Source organism: Vespa velutina, chromosome 2 (assembly GCF_912470025.1).
Source record: "Vespa velutina chromosome 2, iVesVel2.1, whole genome shotgun sequence".
NCBI classification, from domain to species: Eukaryota; Metazoa; Arthropoda; class Insecta; order Hymenoptera; family Vespidae; genus Vespa; species Vespa velutina.
Window position 1 is genome coordinate 4664437 of NC_062189.1, and position 23823 is coordinate 4688259.

At 38.4% G+C, this 23823-nt stretch overlaps 1 protein-coding gene and 2 long non-coding RNA genes across 3 annotated transcripts in view; 1 reads left to right on the forward strand and 2 right to left on the reverse strand.

Moving 5' to 3' along the window:
- LOC124947188 overlaps positions 1–12953 on the reverse strand; it is a 37063-nt gene extending 24110 nt beyond the window's left edge. Inside the window, exon 1 of the long non-coding RNA XR_007100336.1 lies at positions 12443–12953. This is a non-coding gene — a long non-coding RNA (uncharacterized LOC124947188). The remainder of the gene's footprint in view (positions 1–12442) is intronic.
- Positions 1–23823, forward strand: part of LOC124947184 (breast cancer anti-estrogen resistance protein 1) — a 45852-nt gene that overhangs the window by 17507 nt on the left and 4522 nt on the right. Inside the window, exons 2-3 of the mRNA XM_047488989.1 lie at positions 13238–13387; positions 15890–16039. Coding sequence (XP_047344945.1) covers positions 13238–13387; positions 15890–16039 — 300 coding nt within the window. The remainder of the gene's footprint in view (positions 1–13237; positions 13388–15889; positions 16040–23823) is intronic.
- Positions 6535–8242, reverse strand: LOC124947189. The gene is made up of 3 exons (XR_007100337.1): positions 8136–8242; positions 7178–7504; positions 6535–6911 (listed from the first exon to the last, which is right to left on the reverse strand). It is a non-coding gene; the product is annotated as an uncharacterized LOC124947189 (long non-coding RNA).

Sequence of the window (23823 nt, forward strand, 5' to 3'; positions counted from 1 at the left end):
GCAAAGTTAGGTCGCTCCGAGCGAAACACCGTTTATCGATTATCGTCTTTTAAGTATGTCCTTTTGAAAACTAAAAGTTCAAACGATAATGTACTTACACGTAATTCATCGTCGTAATGTTATCTCATTTTTCTTCGTGGAAATCGTTTCATCGAATTTCTCTCACTCTCTTTCTTTTTCTCTCTCTCTTTCTACCACTTTATATCGTTTTAATTGAAAATATATATAAAGCTAGATATTACCATATTTACATTTTACAAATTAAGCTCGAAAAAGCATCAAAAGCATACACCACGTCCCATTCCCACGACTAATTAGCTTTTCGATGAAGAAACATCGTGTCGGCAAGTTTATGAATGAACCGGTCGGTTATCCCTTATGTTTACACACGACGATTATACCAAGGTCCTACTCCAAACATAATGAAAGAGATGCGGGAGTTTCTCTTGCGGTGGCGAGTCTTTGAAATCGGAGACGTCTGGACGATAGAAATGCGCTAGCTCAACTTAACGATGACCGAACGTGTCTTTTTCTAAATGCGAGCAGGTCTCGCTTACTTTTGTCGTCCCAGAAAAGGAAACTTTGTGACAAATCGTCACTCGTTTCTCCGTCTTTTGGAACTGATCCTATCGATGTTGGGTGTCTATCGATTAAATTTCGATAAGATAAATAACATGTAGACAAAAATATAAGGGAAACTTTTTTCTTTCTCTTTCTTTTTTTTTCTTTTTTTTTTTTCTTTTTTTTTTGTTTTGAAAAGGCCCATGTATTCGAGTTAGTTTTATGGTAATTTTCTGTCTTTCTAGAATAGACCTTTTTTTTTTTTTTCCTTTTTTTACGAGCTTGGATCTCATAAGTGATACTTCACTTTTCCTCTTTAAAAACACAAGGACCAGAAACAGCGATCGTTCTCTTCGTCAAGTGAAACCGGCTCGCTCTGTGTTTCGGAGATTCGAGATGCTCCGAGAACTAGAAGCTTTACTTCACTTCTTTGTTTTTATTTTACTACGTATAACATGGACAATATCGTTCCTTTAAAACTGTGTAGATAATATACAGAATATTCACCATAAACGTAATAGATTTACATTTATGGAAATCCACACATCTAATGTACTACTACATTAACATAATATGTAAATTTAATAGATCTACATAACGTTATACGAGCGACTATCCGGTAAATTCTTGGTAGTCTGTCGAGTTAACTTCGTCCATCGTCAACGAAATATTTAATTCTTAACATGAACTGATTCTTATCAATTTAGAAGTAAGATATCATATATATATATATATATATATATATATATATATATGTATATATATATGATATCTCTTCTATCGAAAAAATATATGCTCTCTGAATGTTTTATTCTCTTGGTACGAGCATATATGCAACGTACATGTTTGATCATCCAGTTGCAAGAAAGATCGGCTCTACTTCTGCCTGTCAGCTGTCAGTTGTAGAAGTATAGCGATTGCATTCATAAGAATCGTGATAAGGGTTCTTAGGTTACTCGTTACAATATGGAGTTGCTACGCCATGAAGTGTCAATATGAGATCCATCCATCGGGTTTTTATCTTCTTGCATACCTTCGTACTCGGCGCCATTTCTTATACGATTTCATGTCTCGTCTTTTTCTTCGTTCGATATAGTAAAACGATACTACGTCACAGCATGAACATGCATAGGAATTAAGAATGAAATAAACGTTAAATTGCCGAGCTGAAACATTAACATTATGTTATTTTCATTCTTTAAAATGTTAAAGACCATTTTCGAAATGAAGTATAATAGTTAAGTTCGTCTGAACGCGTCGGATGGTAACGATAATAAAGTATAATTTTCATCATCGAAATGACTACTCCATATATATATATATATATATATATATATATATATATATATATATATATATATAGAGAGAAAGAGAGACATGCTAATAACATATATATATATATATATATATATATATATATATATCCATATATATATATCCATATATATATATTATTAGCATGTATTGTGAGTAGGGCCTACCCGCGCATTATGCCATTCGTGCAGGATTCATATACATTTTAATGAGTCGCATAATGTTTATCCAGACGAATGTTTGGTCCCGTTAATACGAGTGCCCAACCAGCCGACCCTGTTTGTGAGAAGCAGAACGAATAAAAGCAAACGTTAACGTATGGAATATGCATTGACTCCTCTCATTTCCGAATGCACTATTTATAATGACTATGGTGTCTCGTTGAAAGGTGATCGTGCTTTAGTTATCCCTTCTTAACGTATTAATTTTATTTCATATATATATATATTTATATTTTTAAATAATTCGAACAAAGTAAGAGAGACAGAACAAAATCCTTTAAGAAATTTACTAAAGGTCTCTTGACCTTGGTCCCTTCATATGTTTTACCTTCTTTCTTCTCACTCCTCTCTACCATCTTTCTTTTCTTTTCTTTCTGTCGAAGTCAACGATTCTTCTCATGCCATGCAGAATCCATGACGGTCCACCGAAGAAAATAGCTACGTTGCTTTCAGGACAATGTACGTAATACGAGACGATCGTAGGTGGTCCACAAATGGGTCTTAAGAAATCCTAAGGCGATTTCTTAGTTTTTCAGTGGATCGCTGACTTCTTAGTAAAAAGGAAAAAAAAAAAAAAAACCAAAAAAAAATTACAAATTACACGTAACGTTGCAGATCCGATCTTTCTAAATGTCATCTTCTTTCTTTTCTTTCTTTCTTCTTGTTTGTTTATTTACTTATTTTTTTTTTTGTTTTTCTTTTTCTTACGTATCAATTTATTTTTTCTTTTTCCGCGAGAGAGTGAGAGAAGATAATAAAATAATCATAGTAATTGAGAGTTATCGTATCAAAACGTGTGGACGTGTAGATATATATATTCAAGTCCGAGGAGATGAATGAGAATTTGCTATGAAGGATGTAGGTTGAGCGTCACTCTTGGGACGTAACATTTGGTTTGCACGTGACACCAAGTAAAAACTCTACACTTTTGTTGAATTTCCTTCATTCAGGGTGAACACGTATATCCGTTGGTACGCTAAACGTGCCCAATGCCTTCTCTGTAATTTCGTCTCATCAATATTCCTCGCAGACTATTACTTTGAATAACTAACCGATACTTGCGTAGAAAACACGTGCTACTTATTTTAGACAAAAGTCCATCGTATTTATCGTGAGGTAGGACGAAAATGTAACTTCAGTTTGGTAGAAAAAGCTTGGTCACTGTCAAAACAGTAATCTACTCGTTAAAGCGAGATAACTGAGAAAGTTAGATTTACCTTTTCAATTTCAATGATGAAAATTCAAATGGTCCACAATTTCCTTCTCCCATCTTGAATTTCGTACCGTCGAATGGCTTAATTAACATGGAGAATTAGGAATTAATTTTGTTTAATCTAGTTCATGGTTATTCCGACAAAACCTTCAGTTTCATTCTTTGACATCTCGTTCACAAATATTAATATAGAAGTTAACTTTGATTAACACATCTAAATTTATATCTCTTGGGCTCGGACATTTAATTGCGAGAGTCCCTAACGTAAAGGAAAAATTTTTAACTCATTCGAAAATAATGTTACAAATAGATGTTCCCCCATGCAAAAGAAGCTTGCTTATTGAGAGCTGGTTTTAAAGTAGTATCGCTCGTAAAAAGCTTTCCTTATAGCTGCCTGCCCGATTTTTCCTCTTTTCTTTATTGCAAACGCGTCGAAGCGACGTGGTCGATAACACCAACGTGTTCGTTTATGCTCGTTTCATGAGAACGGGTGGGAAGCTTCGGGAAAACGGCCAACGGTGTAGGATGACGACGACAACGACGACAACGACGACGACGACGACGACGACGACGACGACGACGACGACGACGACGACGACGACGACGACAACGACAACGTTTCTCGATGCAGACCTTGCAAATTGAATCGAGCACAGAAACTGGTCTCGTAAACTGGAGCCGACGTTTCAGCGACCGGATGCTCTTAATGATCGGCAATTTCAGTGCGCGCGTTAGGCGCTTGAGAGAGAGAGAGGGAGAGAGAGGGAGAGAGAGAGAGGGATAAAGAGAGAGAGAGCTTAATACGAGTAAGTAAACTATTTCTCTCCTCGTAGACATCTTTGAACCACCTATGTGTCTCACGCAACTAGTTGCCGTTGACCCTTGTTAATTCATATTCTCTGACTATATTGCTGCTACTTTTTATCGCTTCAATATAACTACATATTGTTTCAGTACATCAATTTTAATTTGACTTTTTCGAAATGACAAATCACTATATATATTATACACAATATATATTATCACAATATATATATATATATATATATATATATATATATATATACTTAACTGAAAAATTTAGAATTAATATATTTTATTTTTATGAGAAAAATTATCATCGATTCTTTCACGTTAAAAGGAAGAACGTGACAAAGTCTTCGAAGATCAATTCTCCGTATATTCATTACTGTAAAGGACGTCGAGCATCCGCTTAAACGATTGGGCGAGAAAACGAAGAGAAGGACGATGAAAGATAGATGGGAGGAGACAAGAGAGAGAAAGAGAAAGAGAACGAAAGGAATAAAATGAGATACGCATACAAATACAAATAGAAATGTGTGAATGTACACCGTTAGCTATATATGTATATTCGGGAGGATATCGCGGCTCTTAAATATTTCATTCGAATGAACTGGGAGAGGTAGGTGCAGCTACAAGGGTGGATAGGAGAGTGGGAGGGAAAAAGGGTGGGAAGAAGAGTAGTACGTTCTCTTGGTTTCTCCGCACCCTCGTTTAAAAAGTGAGCACGAAAAGGGACACTTGAAGCACGGAGAGGACCTCGGCCTTTTATTACACTGGCTGTGGATAGGGGACAAGGGGGTGGGTGAAACGAAAGGACCCCTGATTATCCATTCGTCCTGAAAGCCTTCACGTTTTCACCGACCCCTTTCTCTTCGGAAGAAGCAACCAGAAACAGAAGCAACAGCAAGAACAGCAGCAACGACGGCAACAGGCCAAAGGATTCTCCCTAAACACCGACAGGATGCACATTCGAGCCACACCTATGCATCTTTATGGGGTATCATTGGTCGCCAAACAAATTAGTGAATGCAAGCTCTCTAATCACGTCCGACGTTACTACGTGGCGGTACTGTTAATTTATGACGCGACGTTTACAGCGCCATGCGTTGACTCGCGATAAGTTCTCAGGATATTTCCAAGGTAAAAACGAGAGATGCTCTTGCCTTTTGCTAAAGCAACTATGAAGTTGACAGTCAGTTCCACTCGTATTTCTATAATAAAAACGATGATAAATGTTTTGGAAAGTTATGCGATCGACCGATAAAGATTTTTACGATGAATAAAGGGATATAGAGAAAGAGATAGAGAAAAGTTCTTTTCAGAGAGGTTCTATGAAAAGTAGGAGTGCTTTATCGTTATACTTCAGCGAGATTTATTATCGAATAGATGCTTTCAAAAATTTATGTCGATAAACGTCGAAGCTTTCAATCAGTTCGAGTTATTTGCCATTGAGAAATCTATGAAGAGACGAGATAAGCAAACTACAGATGCTTCCTGAAGTCTATAAACCGCAGTTAGAAACGTAATGCTCTGATTTAAGCGTATACACTAGATCTACACTGTCTCGTGGTCGACTTTCACCGACTTAGTTTGCGATAGTGAATAATTTCACCTTCGGAAATTCAAGTGGATAAATTCGAGATGATCGATGAGTAAAAGGGATTAAAAGAACTAAAGGAAAAGAAGAAGAAAAAAAATAACTAGTGATTTTTTTTTCTTTTTTTTTTTCTTTGTTATACATATATCACGGTATATTTTTTAGGAATGTACAGTGTTAGGTAGTAATCTGAGATGTTGCCGAGCAAGCAGCCTGCTGCGACTCGATGTGGATTCCAAGTATGAAGTGAGATATAAGCCTCAGATTTCTGCGTAAATATACAGAGTATGCATCTTATCTCGCGAGAGGAACGATATAACAAAGTGTGAAGATGCTGACGGTGCCAGGACCAACTTGGGTTCACGAGGAAAGAAAACAACTATGATAGATATATGTGTGTCACATGCAAATTATATATTTACATGCGATCTTTAAACGAGCGATTTAAAACGAGCCCAGTCGTCAGAATTGATATTTGCCAAGCTATCGACCAATCAAGCAATTTGTTCCTTCTCTCTATTGGGCCCCGTTGATTTCATTGTATTCATCAAATCATCGCGTGACCGATTTGCTCGTTCCTGTGGCTCGTGATCTTCTCGTTAGATGCCGCCAGGCATTTTATTGTAGAAGAAGTAGCAGGTGTTTGCGATTTATCAAATGTAACATGGATAACGATATGTTTTCTTTTTTCTCTTTCTTTTTTTTTTTTTTGTTATAGATAGTTGTGGATAAGTAAACACTTATAATTCATCAAAATCTGGTCTTAATGTAATTGCTGCGATAACGAAGGATCGCGGAATATAATTTAAATGGATTCTCGGACACACATTGGGAGTTTCTAGTTGGAACAGGGAGTGAAACTTGAGATTATATGGTAGCAAAGGGCTGTCTGATATCTTCCTGAGAGTTTCGATGGATCGAAATGGACCGAGGCCACGGAAATTTGCATAATTCAATTCCTGTCGACGGAAACTCGAATTGACGATCTTATCGGGCTCTCTCGACTCCCTCTATCTTTCTCTTTCTCTCTCTCTCTCTCTCTCTCTCTCTCTCTCTTTCTCTCTCTATTTCTCGTACGTATATACATACGAGAAGTCAGCGATTAAAATTCTCGCGAGAACGGAGCACTATCGGTCAGCGAACGTACGAAGCTGCTCTCCTTGGTAAGTCATTTTTACGAACCGTCCTTGTACTTCGGTGCCTGAAAGAAACAGAATCTATAAAAGAGATATTACTAAGAACGAATGAGAGACTCGACTAATTTAATATTCTAGTAAAGGGAAGTGTGTCACGATTCGCTAGCTATATCGGGAACGTGATCGTTATGATATATATATCACACATCGTCTTAACGAGAGCCATTCTATTTATGAGAGAGTATATCGTAAAAAAAAAAAACGGATAGGAAAAAGGAAAAAAGACGGTACGATACAGTCAATGATAAAGTTAATATTTTTTTCGTAATACCTATAAGCAATACCAATTATAGCGGCCGCGAAATTATGTGCTCTATATGCAATCTCGTCGAGCGAGCAATTTGGCTCGAACTTTTGAGAAATCTTGGCACGTAATACTCGCAAGTTTCTGAATGATGCCCACGCACGAAGCGTAAGTCGTTCGGTCGTTTTCACGAACACGTACGTGAGCGCACACAAGCTCGTTCATTGACATCGGGACGATGCGTGGGCGGGCTTTGTATCTCGTGCCGCATAATCGTCGCGTACGTTGCACGCACAGCACGAGCGCGCATTTCCCTCCTCGATTGGATACCTCCATTATCTCGTTCCACCTTTCCTTCGAAAAGAAATGCGCTCGTTACGGAAGGGTGCGCGTTATTAAAGACCCCTATAGTGTTGTAATATTACCGGGGTGGATGGTGGGGGGTGGTAAGGAAAAACCCCCGAAATGGTTTCATTTAATCGAGACAACCCGTGACGATCGAATGGAACATTAAAAAAATATTGCTTTCGATCGATAAGAAAATACTTCATTAATCACACTCATTATACGCAAAATTATACTTATTCCTTATTCCGGAAAAAGTTTCCCAACTCAATCTTTAATAGCCAGTCTGTTTCTATTCGTACAGACTTTCAACATTCACGTTTATTACTAACAGAATTGCAGCGATCGTTTGAGAATGCGGTTTTTATCGGTCCGTATATACAGTGTATCTTACTTACTCGCAATAAAATTTTAGCGATAGAGATAAACGCTTACGTAGGGGCATATTAGTGATATCTAGAAGAGTTTGTTTCGTTCTATTTTAAAACATCGAAACGAAATATTCTTATCGAGGCCGAACATTTTCGTTATCACGTTACATTCGAACGTATATCCTATGTACCATTACACCATTTTCACGCATAATGATCTGACTCAATGGTAATTTTCGAAACATGGACTTATTTATTTATTTACTTACTTACTTCCTCTTCTGTACGTAGTAGTAGTAGACAAAGGAAGAACGGTGTACTCGAGTGTAAGTTAGAAAAATCGAAATAAGGACAAGTCTTCGCGCCCTTGAGCTTCATTCACGCGCGATTAGTTAAATCCTGTTACTCGCTTCGACAACGTGTTAACCCCTAACATTACGGACGAATAACATCGTTCTCTATGGTCATGAGAGTACATGTTAGCATATAAGCCTCCTTGTAATTGGATTACCGACTTGTGGACGGTGGTAGTACACTCCATTGCAAAAGTACGTGAATTATGAAAAGAAAAGAAAAAAGAAGAATAAAAAAGAAGAAGAAGAAGACAGAAAAATTAAATAAACAAATAAATAATTGGAATGAATGATTTATTAAGTTAATCGGTCGATACGAAAAGAAAAGAATTTTTCTTATTGTATCTTTGAGAGATACTTTAATCTGAATGATTTCTAATCAGTGTCTCGTTCTTCCTCGTAAATTCTTATCGAACGAGTTTGTAATTAGAGTTATATTAAAAAGAAATATATAGAAATACCAAGCTTAGGACGATCATGAGAAAGGAAATGGAGACGACGAAATGGAGGACGAAGAAGACGACGATGGTGCTGAAGGGTCCTTCGCAACGGTACTTTGCTCAACGAAAGGGCGCGTGTTGCAAAGCGATTCTAACCCTTCGCGTAACACGCTTCGTCGAACTTGTATCGATATGAGCATACTCGTATCCCCGCATGTAGAATGCGGTGTTTCGTAGAATGCGACTTTCGAATCTTCCTAAGCCCACTTTGCTTCGAGAACGACCATGAGTTTTCTTCTCTTTTCTCTCGGCCGTACAATGTCGGATTGGCGTAGTTCCAACTTTAATACCGGGAGCTGAACTTTTGGCATTACATGTTTGTACTCCCACGCGATACGTTACTATCGCGGTAAACCGTCCTCCTTTCAAAGCTAAATTATTTAAAACGTAAACCCTCGCAAGCTGCTTCTCGTTAAGCTTTTATAACTTTCCTCGACTTTCAATTTGATTTAAAAGGAAATATCCTTTAAAAAAAAAAAGACATTATAGGAATTTCTAATTAAAATTTAAATAACAAATGAGTTATACATAATTATTATAGATATTATTGATAAATTACGAAAATCCATATTCGATTGTTCTACTTATTGTTAACGCTTATATAATATTATACATGGATGATAAGAAATAATAAATTCAAAGATCAATCGTAAATCTTTATTGAAATTGGTCCCGTAGTGTCATAATAGAATTTTTGTTTTTGTTTTGTAGATTTAACGAAGCTAAACGTGCCATAAGCGAAGCGGCATGAATGCGGAACGGCTTTCGATATTGAGTTTAAAGCCCGAACGAGTTTTGCTGCCGACTGGCACTAATGTACGATCATTGTACTCGAACCGAAGCCAAAAGACTGCCACGTGTGCACCCTTCGTCAAACGCGACGCTTCGAAAACTGACTCACGAAGTTTACACCCCGTAGTCTGGGAGTTTCTAAAAGAAGGAGGAGAGATAGTTTGCATACGTAATAAAGCAAGATGGCAAAGGGTGGTCTCGAGCAACGTAGAAAAATATTACTTCGGTAGTACAAACGATGCGTAATCCGTGCTTATCGTTCGAATCTTTCTTTCCTTTGTAACGTACAATGATTTCATTTACATATACAGGATGTCCCATTTTAATTTATCTTATTTAAATAACACTTTAACCCTTATTTTTATTCGAGATATAAAAAATAAAAAATGAATTTTTATCTCAAATACATATATAAGTAAGAATTCTTTTTTTACTTCTTCCTTTTTTTTTCTTTTTTTTTTTTTTTTTAGGATAACATTAATAATTTAATATAGATCATGCTCTATCCGATTAAAAAGGAACACCCAAAGGTATAACATTGTTTTCAGTTCGATCTCGATATAAAAATAACTATAAATGTGTTATTTGTTATCCAATGCTCGATTAGCAACGAGTTTACTTTGGCTTCGCCTTTCGGAACTATTATTATAACATTATTCTTCATTCGGCCGAGGGTTTATCGACATGGCGCGCGCGCGCGCTCTCGTGTGCCTATAAGATATGAAGTTAATATCATAAAGTAGAAGGTAGAAGCAAGAGGAGGATGTGTATATCTACATCTTTATACGTAGTAACGTCATAGAAAAGAGGACGGTGGTCCCTTGTCAAAATATTAGCTTAGGAACGACCCACGCAATGATTTAAGATACGTGTTCCATACAGGTATCTTTCCACTTTGGTCAGGACACCTTTCGCTTCGAGGATATTACATCGATCCCGTGTACGTATCCAAGCACAATGATATAAGTGTTCGTTTGAAGCGTAGCAGGAATGTAGATCGATATATTTTCTCCTCATCGTAATGGAATTCGGTAGGCGGTCTAACGTGGGTATTAAATTCCATCGGGATTAGAATTTTCTATGAGTTCGATATTTCGATCGATCGTTGTTGCCATTGAACATCATTAATTAATATGTAATTTAATAATTTTAATAATAAGATCGTAATTCGATCAGAGAGATTGTAATTGTGGTTGAGGATAAGTAGAAAAAAAAAAAGAAAAAAAATAAATAAATAAAAAAGAAAAAGAAGAAGAAGAAAAAAAGAAATTTCGTCGTTTTTATCATTCGCAATAAATCTCCATTAAACTTTGTAGAAAATTTGTTCTCTCTGGTGTCATCTCTCACGAGTTGTGGTATCAACGTAGCAACGTTCGTATAATGCGTCCATTGTCAAGAGAATATGTGGGTGAACACGTATGCCCCGTAAATACTCGCGTACTTGTACCAACGTGGATGATGCACCTGTGCAAATATTTTCATGCGACAATGCATCAGCAACGCTGATGTCGTCGTTTGATGCAAGAGTCGCAACATCGGCAGAAACGGAATCACGAGTCTTCCCTTCTATCTCCTCGTGATCGTACCACATCTGCATATATGTACATAACTGCGTACATAGATATACATACGCATCTATATATATATACAGATATGAAATATATGAATGAGAAAACGGCAAAGGGGTGAACGGGTATAGTTCCAAACGATTTACAAGCGTACCGTTGTTAACCAAAACAAGGGAATACCCTCCCCGATATTCCCATTAAGCATCATCGATTTTGTAATCAAATTATATTCCGTATTTATAGTGCATTTCATATTTTCTCCGCTATCGATTATCTCAGAATCGATTCGTTATACCTAACGTAGATATTATTTATCGTGGACCATTTAATCCATAATCTTTATCATCAAAAAAGATAATCTTTCTTGTTTTTGTTCATTTCAATTTAAATCGTATGAGATAAGAGTTACTCCGAATCCACTCCCCTACTCTACACTCTCGATGTGAGTTAAAAGCTTCGACAGAATCGATTCGAACCCGTTCGAATCGGATATGAACTCGACGTGTAAAGACGACGAAGAATGTGGTTCTTCACCGTAAAAGGATATGCATCTGGTATGAACGTCAAACCTGTCACGTTAGTGGTACATACATGTATGTACCTACGACCTTTTCAATACAACAGGTATTATATCGTTCTCTATACGCTTTTGTTATTTCCTCGATAGATAGGTACGTCCACTCCTCGAAATAATCCGAAATGATCGTAGTTGTACGTTGCAGTTATCATATTCCACAGTTCGTTCTCTCTGGCATCGAGGATGGGATGCAACGATGCGAAGGCGCGCGGAACTCGTAATTGGAGAACGTGTACGATAAATTTGAAACGCGTGACCCGCATAACACGCGTAGTTTCATTTCCCGTTTGTGGATGAAGCGACGATTATAAATTGAAATGGTCCGTTAGTTGGAAGTTGCGAATATCTATCCGAGTCTTTCTTCGCGAAAGTATCCGATTATCGATCGATCCTCGTGTAATTTCTCTTTATCGTAATATCAAACGAAAGTTTCTTATTCAGAATTTCAAACTACGAGAAATCTCAATCGTAAAAAAAGAAATTATTTAATTATTAGAAATTGATTCTTTTATATTTGTACCGTATGGTTTGGATAATAATCGATGTTATATCGTATCGAAGGTACATTAAATATATTTTCAATTAATTCGTTGAAATATCGAGTATTACTGTTCGTACAGTTCAAAGAAATTTTCGAATAGCACGAAAAGTAATCGTGTCGTTAATTATTGAAGAGAATAATTGTATTTGACGGGAAGCAATGGAATTAATTTAACGGAAACAGAGAAACTAACAAAGCGTACGATGGAATAAAGAGGAAAGGGTGATGGCGCCGTATTTTCTTACCGGAATTCGTCAAAGTCATGAATGACATCAGTGTTCCAACAAGCACAGAGAAGAGGAGAAGTAAAGGGTGAAATCGTCGTCGTCGTCGTCGTCGTCGTCGTTGTTGTCATCGTTGCCGCCGCCGCCACCGCTGCCGCGTGTCGAGGCACTTCAATTGAACTCACTTGAGAGTTAAAGCGTGCGAGCCGGCTTCCTCGTAAACTGCATCGTCCATCTTTCGTAGCACTTCTTCGGGCGCGATTCTTAAGTGATCGTTACGCGAGAGACGCGAGTTCGGTGCGAACGAGCAAACGAGCATATCTCGAAATAGAAAGCAGAAGGAGTTCTCTCTTGAGGACTCGAAGAGGGCTTTGAGAGGTGGGGTAAGTTAAGATTTTATGGATTTAAATTGGCCAAAGGGCGAGTCGCCGTATCCAATTGGCGTGAATGCTCGATCATCGTAAACTTTTGAAAAATCTTTTTGGTATAGGCATCTATATATATATGCATCATTATAATGGGTAACGATAGTTTGGAAGTTTTATCGATAAAGATAATTATAAAGATTCGCAGAAAGATTTACAAAGAATTACAAAAACAAACTTATATTATTTATTTTTATGTAAAATATGAAATATTTTTATATTTTATGCGAAATATTTTTTATTTTTATATAAAATGAAATAAATAAACTTTAACTTTTTTATTTTAAGATAAAAGAGAAAACATCATTTATCATTTATCATTTCATTAGGTACGAAAGGTCTAAACGAGTAGCGAAACTAATTAGCATTGTTTTTTTTTTTTCTGTTGCAGCAAAAATGCGTGAAAGCGCGAGCGTTGTACGACAACATAGCCGAAGCGCCAGACGAGTTGGCTTTTCGAAAAGGTGATGTTCTGACCGTACTGGAACAGAATACGGCGGGTCTTGAAGGCTGGTGGTTGTGCGTCCTGCGAGGTAGACAGGTAACGAATATAACTCTTCTCTTTACCTTCTAATTTTCTCGTATCTTTATGCTTTATTAGTTTGTATTCTTTTGATGGATGTTAGGTTTAAAGAAGGAAAAAGAGTATTCTTCAAAGGAAGAATGATCTCTCTCTGTCTTCCATATACCCTGTTCACTTTCTCTCTCTCTCTCTCTCTCTTTCTTTTTCACGTTCTAATCATCACCATTGATATGTTCCGTCATAAATCATCGGTCCAGTCATTGTACAATTAGCAGTATGGCTTTTCAACGAGAGTCCTTAAATTACTGCAATCTTTCACGCCGTTATATTCTACGGTGTGTCGTTGGAACGATCGTTACCGCTTTGTAGTTCTGACATCTTTCAACGCGTCAAGCGCGTTTACGTAACGTCGAAGCTTCCGCGTTTTTCGCATTAGCCGACACAGTACGTTCTATTGGAGTTTAATGGACGTCTTGCGTTCATACTTATATACATATGTACGTCTAATTGTAAGTATCCGTCATAGATATTTCATATGTTTCTATAGAGACATTACTTGAAATTTCTTCATGCGAGATTGAGACACACGGCTAAGGTATACCGACGATGGCATATCTTTGTTCAAGATCTAAAGTCGATAGAAGGAGTATATCGTATGTAGCCCTCTGTACATATATATATATATATATATATATATATATAGATATAGGCCATTGTACTCATCTTCTCTTACGTTCGGCATCTGTTCGTGACATTTCTACGGTGTAGCACGACCTAGGGTAACCTCGTTACAAGAGCTTATCATCCATGGCACGGAGTTTCCTGAAACGAGCTGGCATCTGTCAAAATGTTCTCCATCTATAACCTGCGACCATGTACATATGTACGTACATACAACGTAGTTGTATGTAGTTTCGATTCCTTCGTAATTGGAAGTGTCGATAAGTAAGGAAGGGTCCTGGTTAGGGTGGCGAAGAAAAGAGAGACGCATCAAGCTTATATGAGAAAATTGCTTTGCCTTCTTGTTACGCCTGGGAGCAGCTGTTACTCTGGAAAATTTTAATAGATCTACCCTCCTCTCGCAGTTTTTGCCTCCTTCTCCTCCTCCTCCTTTCTTCTTAGCCCCTCGAGCTATCTCGCTATTTTCGATGATCTTGCTACCATCATACTCCCCATATCTCTTCTATCGCGATTTCATCTTGGAGATTGTGGTAAACGAGTTATGCGAGGCCGATGGTAGTAGCTAATTTAGAAATACTATAATACCAACAATTTTAATGAATTTCCTTCGACATCGAAATATCATTGAAAAAGGATCCGATTGATTCCATTAAATTGTCGTATCAGATTAATGACCATTCAAATGATTTTCAACAGCAAAATTATCAGGAAATATATAATTATCAATTCCATTTATTTCTCTCTATTTTCAGCGTTCAACGTGTTGTTCATGTAAGGGTTTCGTTAAATATAATTACTTTTCAAGCTCCAATTCCTGTCAATAGCAGTACTTCCAATTTTCGTTATTACAAGTCTGAAAAATACGCGTCGTTAGCATCGAATCGATTCGTTCCGTGCGTTCCGTAAAGACGCCAGATGCATCAGATATACACACAAGGTGTCTCAGAATTTCTATTTTTACCCACTGTAATTCAATATTTTTGCTATCGTTTAATATTCATCGCTTTAATACTCGTTTCTTGTCTATGAGAAGTCTTTGAAACCAAGCATGTTCTTTCTTTTGTACACGTCCGTCAGGCACTACAGCAAATAAGTGAGTTGAACGAGTCTTCATGTTATCTCGGTTTGAGAAACAAAGCGGCGTACCAAATTTATAGTTTGTTCAAGTTGTTATACTTCTTCTTTTTCTTTTTTTTTTTCTTTTCTTTTTTATTCCTTTCTTATTACAAGTTTAAATAGTAAAAATAGGTAGAAGAGTAAAATGACTTTATTTTCAATTCTAATTCCATAGCTGCGTGTATCAAGGGGGGCTTATAAATTACGATAGAAAGGACTACCGTAAGTCCTAGTTATATAGATCCCTTTGTGTCCTTTGGAACGTCGATACAAGCCAATATATACATACATACATGGTCGTTGTGTCCCTTTGGAATAACGACAAGAATCGACTTGGAAAGGCGACACTGCAACGGCAAGAAGGGTCCTCCGTTTATTTTCGGTTCGATTTCGTAGAATTAGGAGAGTTTCGTGAATACACGAACGTCTAATTGGGGTGCGTTTCGTTTCTCGAAGTTCCTCGCCAGCTATTAGAAGCCGAAGGAGGGCTTTCGACGGATCAAGAGCGTTTCAGGAATATTCCAATGCGCTTTGAAGTGGTTCGAGCTCGTGACTTGTCGAAATACATACCAAAGTGTCTTGAACCGAGATTACCTTTTGCACTAAAATCGTTTTATCTCTAATCTACATATTCGACTAATAAAATAACTATAAAAATATCAAAAGTGATTTGAAAGAAATTGAATTTATCTTGATAATGCATTATTATATTTTTTGCTGTAGGGAATCTGTCCAGGAAATCGATTAAGAATTTTGGCTGGACAATATGATACTGGAGGTTGTTTGATCGGTAGCAGAGCTGATTTGAATATTTCGGAAGATGGTCTACAGAGGCACGGAAAACGCCGCAGTTGGCACGTACAACCAAATAGGGTAAGTTTTTTTTTTCTTTTATATATATATATTGTGATAATAATTCTTACGATCTTTCTTACGATCGTTAATCAAATCTCAAGGGAGAATCCTCGCAGCAGGATGTGGAGTCACGTTCCGATTAAAAGTAAGCACTTTTGAAAGAGCGTCGTGAATTTTAAAGAGAGATCATCGCCGATGTCATAAATTTAATTATGATACCATTCCACGTATACTTTGATATCACTATGAAATTTTATTCTTTGAAATGCGACATGATAAAAGAAACGCTCTCATGAAACGGAGTATCATCGCACAAAATCGTGCGTTTAAATGAAACCACAACGAAAGGAAAACACGCACTGTGCCAACGGCGACAGCTGGGCTTCTCGAATTAATTCATTTTCTATTTGAAGAGGCTCAATTTGACAATGGCGCCCATGGGTTACGTCTATTGTTCTTGTCGCGTAGAAAGTCCCTTTCGATTTTCTATTCTCCCTTCAGCGTACCTAAGCATATAGACGAAAAGGGAGCTGTCAAAATCAGCTGACTAGCAATTCGTCGATCCGTCTCTCTCTCTCTCTTTCTCGCTCTCTCTCTCTCTCGCTCTCTCTATCTTTCTCTTTTTCTCTCTCTCTTTCTCTTTCTCGCACGCAGTACATATACCGTCTGCCTTTGGCATCGTTCGACATCTGCCATGGACATCAGTTTCTAACGAAAGCGAACTCTACCGACCGATCGATTATCGTTCCACCCCCGTTTCTCTCTTCATAGAGTAAATTACACTCGAAATAATTAGCTTGGTAAACTCGAAAAGCGTACGTTAATTGCCATCCATGGTGATTAAAGATTATCGGAAGTCGAGTGGTAAATTGAACATCATAGCCTATATATTGATATCCGTTCGCGATAAAATTAACCAAAGTTAAAAGATGTTCTTTAAATTTCTTGTTGTCGATCAAACTTCCATCCCACGGAAGTTTCGTTAAGTACATTATTTTAAGATTTTCCCCCTTATACGCTTATTTAGTTACGTATATCGCAAAAAAATCTCCTCTTTTATAAATTCGTAATTTATCGAACGAATTTCGAAGGGACCTTTGAAAGCGGAGAAAGTCAATTAAGAACGATCGGTTCGAGATTAAGGAAGACAAGTCGATTTCATTAAAAGAACGTCTCGTGAGTTGAGTTTATCGTTTTACAACGACGAAAGAAACGAAATTTAGTTCGTCCTTGCAACACGTCGAACTCTTGGACGCAGGTTGAAATAAATCGACAACGGCTCGAATTACGCAACGACCGTAATTCGCCATGCGAAGGAAGAAACGATCTCTTCGAGAAACCTCTGTCTCTGTTTCTTCCTCTCTCCTTCTCTCCTTCCCTCTCTCTCTCTCTCTCTCTCTCTCTTTCTGTCTCTGTTTCTGCCTCTCTCTTTCTCTCTCAATCTCTTGGTGCAGATTGTAACTCGCCTTTCCTTTCTTCTTTTTCTTCCTGTTAGGTAGTCGCGCGAGCCGGTGCGTATTTTGGTACGAATGGGAGGAGGAACGAGAAGGAGGAGGTAAAAGGAAGCTTCTCGGTTTCTTGCACTCGGCATTTTCTCGAGCTCTTTTCTTCTTGTTTCAACGACGAGTCCGTCCTGTTTTTTGCTTGGTTCTGCGCGACCGCGTGCGTTTCGTCTCTTCTCCTCTCGTCGATGACGGGAATACATATATAAGACGGCTGGACGAAGAGAAAATACGAGTTGAGAGTATACGTTCTTCCTTTTCTTCGACGAAAGGTCAACGTTACGGCGAACCAATTCCATCTGAGTCTTTTACAAAGTCGCTACGTCATCACGACGACGGACAACGACGACAACGACAACGACAACGACGACGAACGAATACACAGGTGCCATGGAACGAATCGAAACAAACGGTAACAGATGTTTAAATGAGAGAAATGCGAAACATACGTCTCCGTGCGTAACGTATCTCTTTACGTAATGAGTGAGCTACATTAGCGATACAGGCACGCGTGCACACACACACACACATATAATACGCGTGTGTACAAATATATATATATATATATATATATATATATATATATACATATGTATACATACATGTACATAGCGATTGAACCGTTATCGTCACAAAAACAGAATTTTTAGACGCAGATCAAAGTCTCTCAATAATTTTTCTCCTTTCATCGATTCTTTCTCTTATACACATACAGAGAAAAAGAAAGAGAAAGAGAGAGAGAGAGAGAGAGAGAAAGAGAATCACGAAACGATTTACGAGAAGTCGATTCCGCAGGATACCCTAGAAGGAGTCCTCCTTGTCCTGTTCCATGTACAAAGATCACCGGTGCCCTTATATGTCGCGGGTCCAGACAATGTCCACCTCTTCGTTGCTCCTTTCTCTTTCTCTCTCTCTGTCTCTATGTGTATATATGTGCATATATATATAAATATATATATACATATATATATATGTGTGTGTATGTATGTGTCTGTCTTTCTGTATTTACCTCTCTCTCTCTTTCTCTTTCTCTTTCTCTTTCTCATATACACATATAAACGTACGATGGTCGGTCTTTTCTCTTTTTCCGCGCGAGAACGCGGCGTCGGAGCGGGATCAGAGCGGAGAAACACCCGCACACGTTCCAGTCGTACGTGGCGCACAAAGTGGGGTCCCCGGAGTCATCTCGATGGAATGTGCGGGGCGGTTCAACTCAAAGAAGGGCGGGCGTGTTTCATCGCTTGTGCATATCCACGTTTTCCTCTTCTCTTTCTCCCTCTCTCTTTCTCTCTCCCTCCCTATTACTTTCTCTTCGTCATTGTCTCTAGCTTCTGCGAATCTTCATTTACTCTGACCGACGACGTATTAAATTAGAGACGAATGCAACACGAAAAGTTAGAATTTTCTTGGAAATTCGTCGGAAGTAACACGTCATCCCTGCGAATCAAAGAAAGAGAAATAATTGTATTCCTTAATGACGTCATCCTTGTGAAAATGGAATATCATAGAGGAGAATAAGGTCGTTAGCTTGTAAACGAATCACCCTGTAGAAAATACGAGAGGGAGACGTGGAAGGAGGGGAAAACAGGAGCATTCTCGACGTAGGCGAAAGTAGCTTCGTGCTTCGACGATGTTAAATAGAATAACCAGATCGTACCGCAGCAGTCGCTTCCTTCGGTCAGTAGCGAGCAGTAACGTAAGCTGATTTTCTACCTTGGACGCGCGGTAGCGATATGTTATGTGCTATATATAGATACGTTGTCAAACGACACGAGACCACTTGAAACGTCGATAACCTGGGAGGGGGGGTGGTATAGGTGGGGGAAGGGAAGGGAGAAAGAAATAACAAAAAAGAGGGCAAACTTGTCCCGATATTGGGTATATCTGCGCGTTGTTACATAAATTAACGGTACTCTCGTTTTTCCGGCCTTTGAGTCACGTTTAACGAAAAACTCGTATTACTATGATTTGAAAAACGTCACGGTTTACCTAATTAAATCGAAAATAATTAATATTATCAAAGTTGAAATTCGATTGTAAACGATTTAAACGTTTTACATTTTTTTTAGGATCGATAAACGTTTCCGATGAAATTTTATGCTTTACACAATTCACGTTCATGTTCAATAATGTTTCAATATACGAAGGGAGAAAGAGAGAGAGAGAGAGAGAGAGAGAGAGAGAGAGAAAAAAAAATATCATATCGAGATGCATCTCTCTATGGTTGGGAAACGAGAAAAGAGATGCCCACCATCCGGTCTAGGCTTAACCGAGGGGAATATCCGCGATTAATTCGAGAGGAACGCGCATAGCGTTCCAACATGACAGGGGGACGTCGACGGTAGATATCGCAAAGTACGACACTGGCTGACAGCATGAAATCGCAAAAATCTTCTCCAACGTGACCGATATCCTCCGGTGTCGCGAGATAAATGTGTGGTGTCTATGTAACTGCATACACACACACATATATATGTAGATGGATGCGTGCGCGTGCTCGCGCGTTCAACGAGCTCAGCCCGGGGCGAAGGATTCTTAAAACCGTCACTGTCGGCGGCAGGCGAACTGCCACTCCACCGGCTGAAAATGGCATGGAAAAAGGAAGAACGTGTCATGGCGTAGCAAGACGAAGCAAGGAGTCGCGTCGAGGCCAGAAGAGACGAGAAGAAAAGAAAAGAGAAACGAAAAAGAGAAAGAGTAAGAAAAAGAGAGAAAGAGAGAGAGAGTTGAGAGAGAGAGAGAGAGAGAGAGAGAGAGAGATTCGAACGAGACGCCGGCCAGCCGAGTCTCTGGGCGTGGGCCGAGTAGTCTCTTTAACGGCATGGTATCAATGAACTGCGAAACTCGTTCGCGTGGGATTATCTACGCGTGTGAAGAGTAGTAGTAGTAGTAGTAATAGCTGGTCAATCCTTCGGTTCGTCGAATGGATCGATGATATAAATCGTTTACGTCGGTGGGAACGTGAGGGATCGAATAGAACCTCGAATATCTAAATGGATGATAAAAGGAAAAAAAAAGGAAGAGCCATCAATTATTATCGACGACTCTTTGGAAACTTTATTTCTCTAATATACTGTCTAACTGGCCACTTTTTAAATTACTTATTTACGGGGACAACTTTGAATTCCTCTCATCGAATTACTTTTTCCACGGCAATGATCAAAGGTGTCGAGAGGCTAGAAGTTTATTTCGCGTTGCAAAAAGTTGCCAAAGATAACACAGAGTTGAAACATAGTACTTCTTTCCTCATCTTTGTATTTATTCGAAGCTATCTCATCGAACCATCAATCTCATTTATTTATTTATCTATTCCAAGGATCGAAAAGTTTTATTATATTTTATATATATATATATATATATTTTTTTTTTTCGAAATAACGATTGATAAAAGCGATGGTTATGTTCGTAAAAGGTGCGAATGTGTAAAGAACTACAAATTCGACGATTCGTCCCGGTACATTGTGGCCAACAATCCTTTCAGTTGGCGTTTGTCTCCCGAGAAAAGAAAAATCCTTATCGTTCCCTGAGACAGGCCGAAGGTCCTGCTTGCGTAGGAGGTGGAGTACCTCCTTTCGCGTTTCCATGGAAACCGTCTTTCTCTCTCTATTTCTCCTCTCTTTCTCCCTTTCCCTTTCCCTTCATCGTCTCTCTCTCTCGCGCGCATCCGTGGGGTAATACGCCTTTCACAGTTAGCGTCGCGACGCTGGTATCGACCGACGCGCTGCCCCCACCTCTTCACCAACCAACCACCCCTTCTCTCTCTTTCTCTCTCTCTCTTTTTTTCTTTTACTCCACCTCTTCTCCCTGGTTGTACTACGTACTCACTCGTTACTATAGTACTATCTACTACTATTCGATTCATACGAACAAGGAATAGTAGAATCGCGTGCAACTTTAATTCAGAAAGCAGAGAGTGGCTATTGTACTTTCGCTCTTATTTTTTCTCTCCGTTTTTCTATATCTTTTTATTTTTCGTTTTTTTCAATGGTCAGCCGTTTCGTTTCTGCCCCATTGGGTAAAACGTTGTAATTTTGGGATAGTTCACGAGTTAATTACCAGATAGCATAGTATGGGAGATAATAACTGTATCCGTTGATGAAGGTATGGGTGGATTGGATAGGAGGCTAAGAAAGAGAGAGAGAGAGAGAGAGAGAGAGAGAGAGAGAGAGAGGAGAAGGAGAGGAAGAGTAAAATACTTAGAGTTTGAAGGACAAGAACACAGCTCTTAACCATTAATTTATCGTACGATAATAATTTAAAGGAAAATTATACAGATCTAATATCGTCCTATGGTTAATCGATTGAAACGAGCGATAAACTCGAAGTACTTAACAGAAAATGTAACTTAAAGTTCTCTTCCATTAAAACGTATCCTTGTCCATTGGATTCATAATCGCTCATACATTTATGTATTACTATGTAAATTCAACTTAATAGAGAGACTCGACCTTCTCGCGAATGACGTTCGAGTTGTCACGAAAGACTTAGAGATTATCTTTGACGAGATAAAAAGGAAAGAGTTTATGATTGAATTGATTGTAATTAGCATGCGCTCATCGAACTTTCACGTAACACGTTATAAATTGGTTATGTCACGATAATAGTGGATTGTAATGTAATATATCTTGCATTAGAAGTGCGAATAGCTTAAATGTCGAGGTTGTCGACTTTTGTGAGCGTCACAGGGGAGTCACCGATCCACGGCTCGATCCACCCTGATAAATGATCAGCAACGCCCAAGAGACACACACGGTCCTACCCCAACGAGAGTTTACTATTCGTGTGCATTCGAGTAAGCCTCGTATATCTTATAGCCTTCTATACGTATACCTGTATGCACGTTACGTATGTAAACATATACGTACGCATATATACATACATATATATATATATATATATATATATATATATATATATCTACATGTGGCTTACATAGTCGCACACATAGCTCGTCGATCACAAACTCGATCTTTGCTTTCTCCTTCCAGGCCGATATCGTGACTCAGAACTCGACTCGATCTGATTATGGGCGAGTTTACATCCTGGATCATGAATAAACGGATCACGCAGACTCTTTGGGGATTCGCCTCGTAGGGGGTGCGTGCGAACAATGTCGAAATCTAACTCGAACTGTGTTCCTTTAAATGAGATTATCTGATTACCGTTACATTCAGACACGAAAGTACGACGGTCGATGTAGCAATCGAATTCCTAATCCTTTCTAGAATAGGAAGCTTAATGTCTTTGTTAGTGTTACCAATGTTTTCACGTAAGATAACATCGCGAAATGTTTTACTAATCTATTAGGAATTAAAATGAATTCGTTCTTATAAAGGAACGTACGATGTCACAGAAGAAAATAAGTAAAATAGTTTCATTGGAATTTCGGATATACGAAAGAATACGGATAGAATGTAAAAGGTTATAAAAAGAACATCGACGGAAAATCGTTTAGCTAAAGGCAACATCGTTTACCGCAGGCTCTCAATCGTGGTTTATCGAGGACCAAATCGACAAGCGCGATTCGAGGAAAAGGGGTGTGGCAGCACGTTATTCCGAGGGTGGACTCTACCGCCTACCACTGATAAGGCTTGACCTAGATTCTTGCTCGAATCCTCGACGCTCGCCTGAATCCTCTATTCCCCGATAGCAGGATATTCGCTTTTCAATGGCCAACTTCTTCATTCCCTCTTTTGAATTTCCAAGATATACAAAGTTTTTCCATCGCAGTTTACAAGAACTTTATTATTAGATGCATATAAGCGTTCATTTTTTATTCTCATTTTATTTTTAATATCTTAAAAGCCTTAAATGAAGTTTTGTTATGATGGTTATACATTTATATAGAAATTTAATGGCTATTATATTTATATATATATATATATATATATATGTGTGTGTGTGTGTGTATGTATATATATAAAAAAAAATACGTAGAAATATCAAAAATTGTAAGCATCTTCCACAGGTAGAGTAACTAGCGTGGTTTGTGAAGCGAGGGAGAAAGAAGGAAGAACAAAAGTGTAGCACGCTTAAGCATAACGCAAGGGTTGAAGAGGCTCTATTATTGTAAAGCAGCGGACGATGAGGCAGAGATTGCGCTCTCGAGGGATTTACTCTCTCTTTCTGTTTCACGTCGTGTCTCCCTTCTTTCTCCACCCTTTCTCTCGTTCAGTCCGTTGAAAATACCCCTATTCTCTCATTCCTATTGCTACTCTCAGTCTTTCTCTTCCTTTCTTCTTCTTACGCTTGTTCTGTCGACAAAATTGTATTTTTTTTTCGCGAGCCTGCGGTCTACCG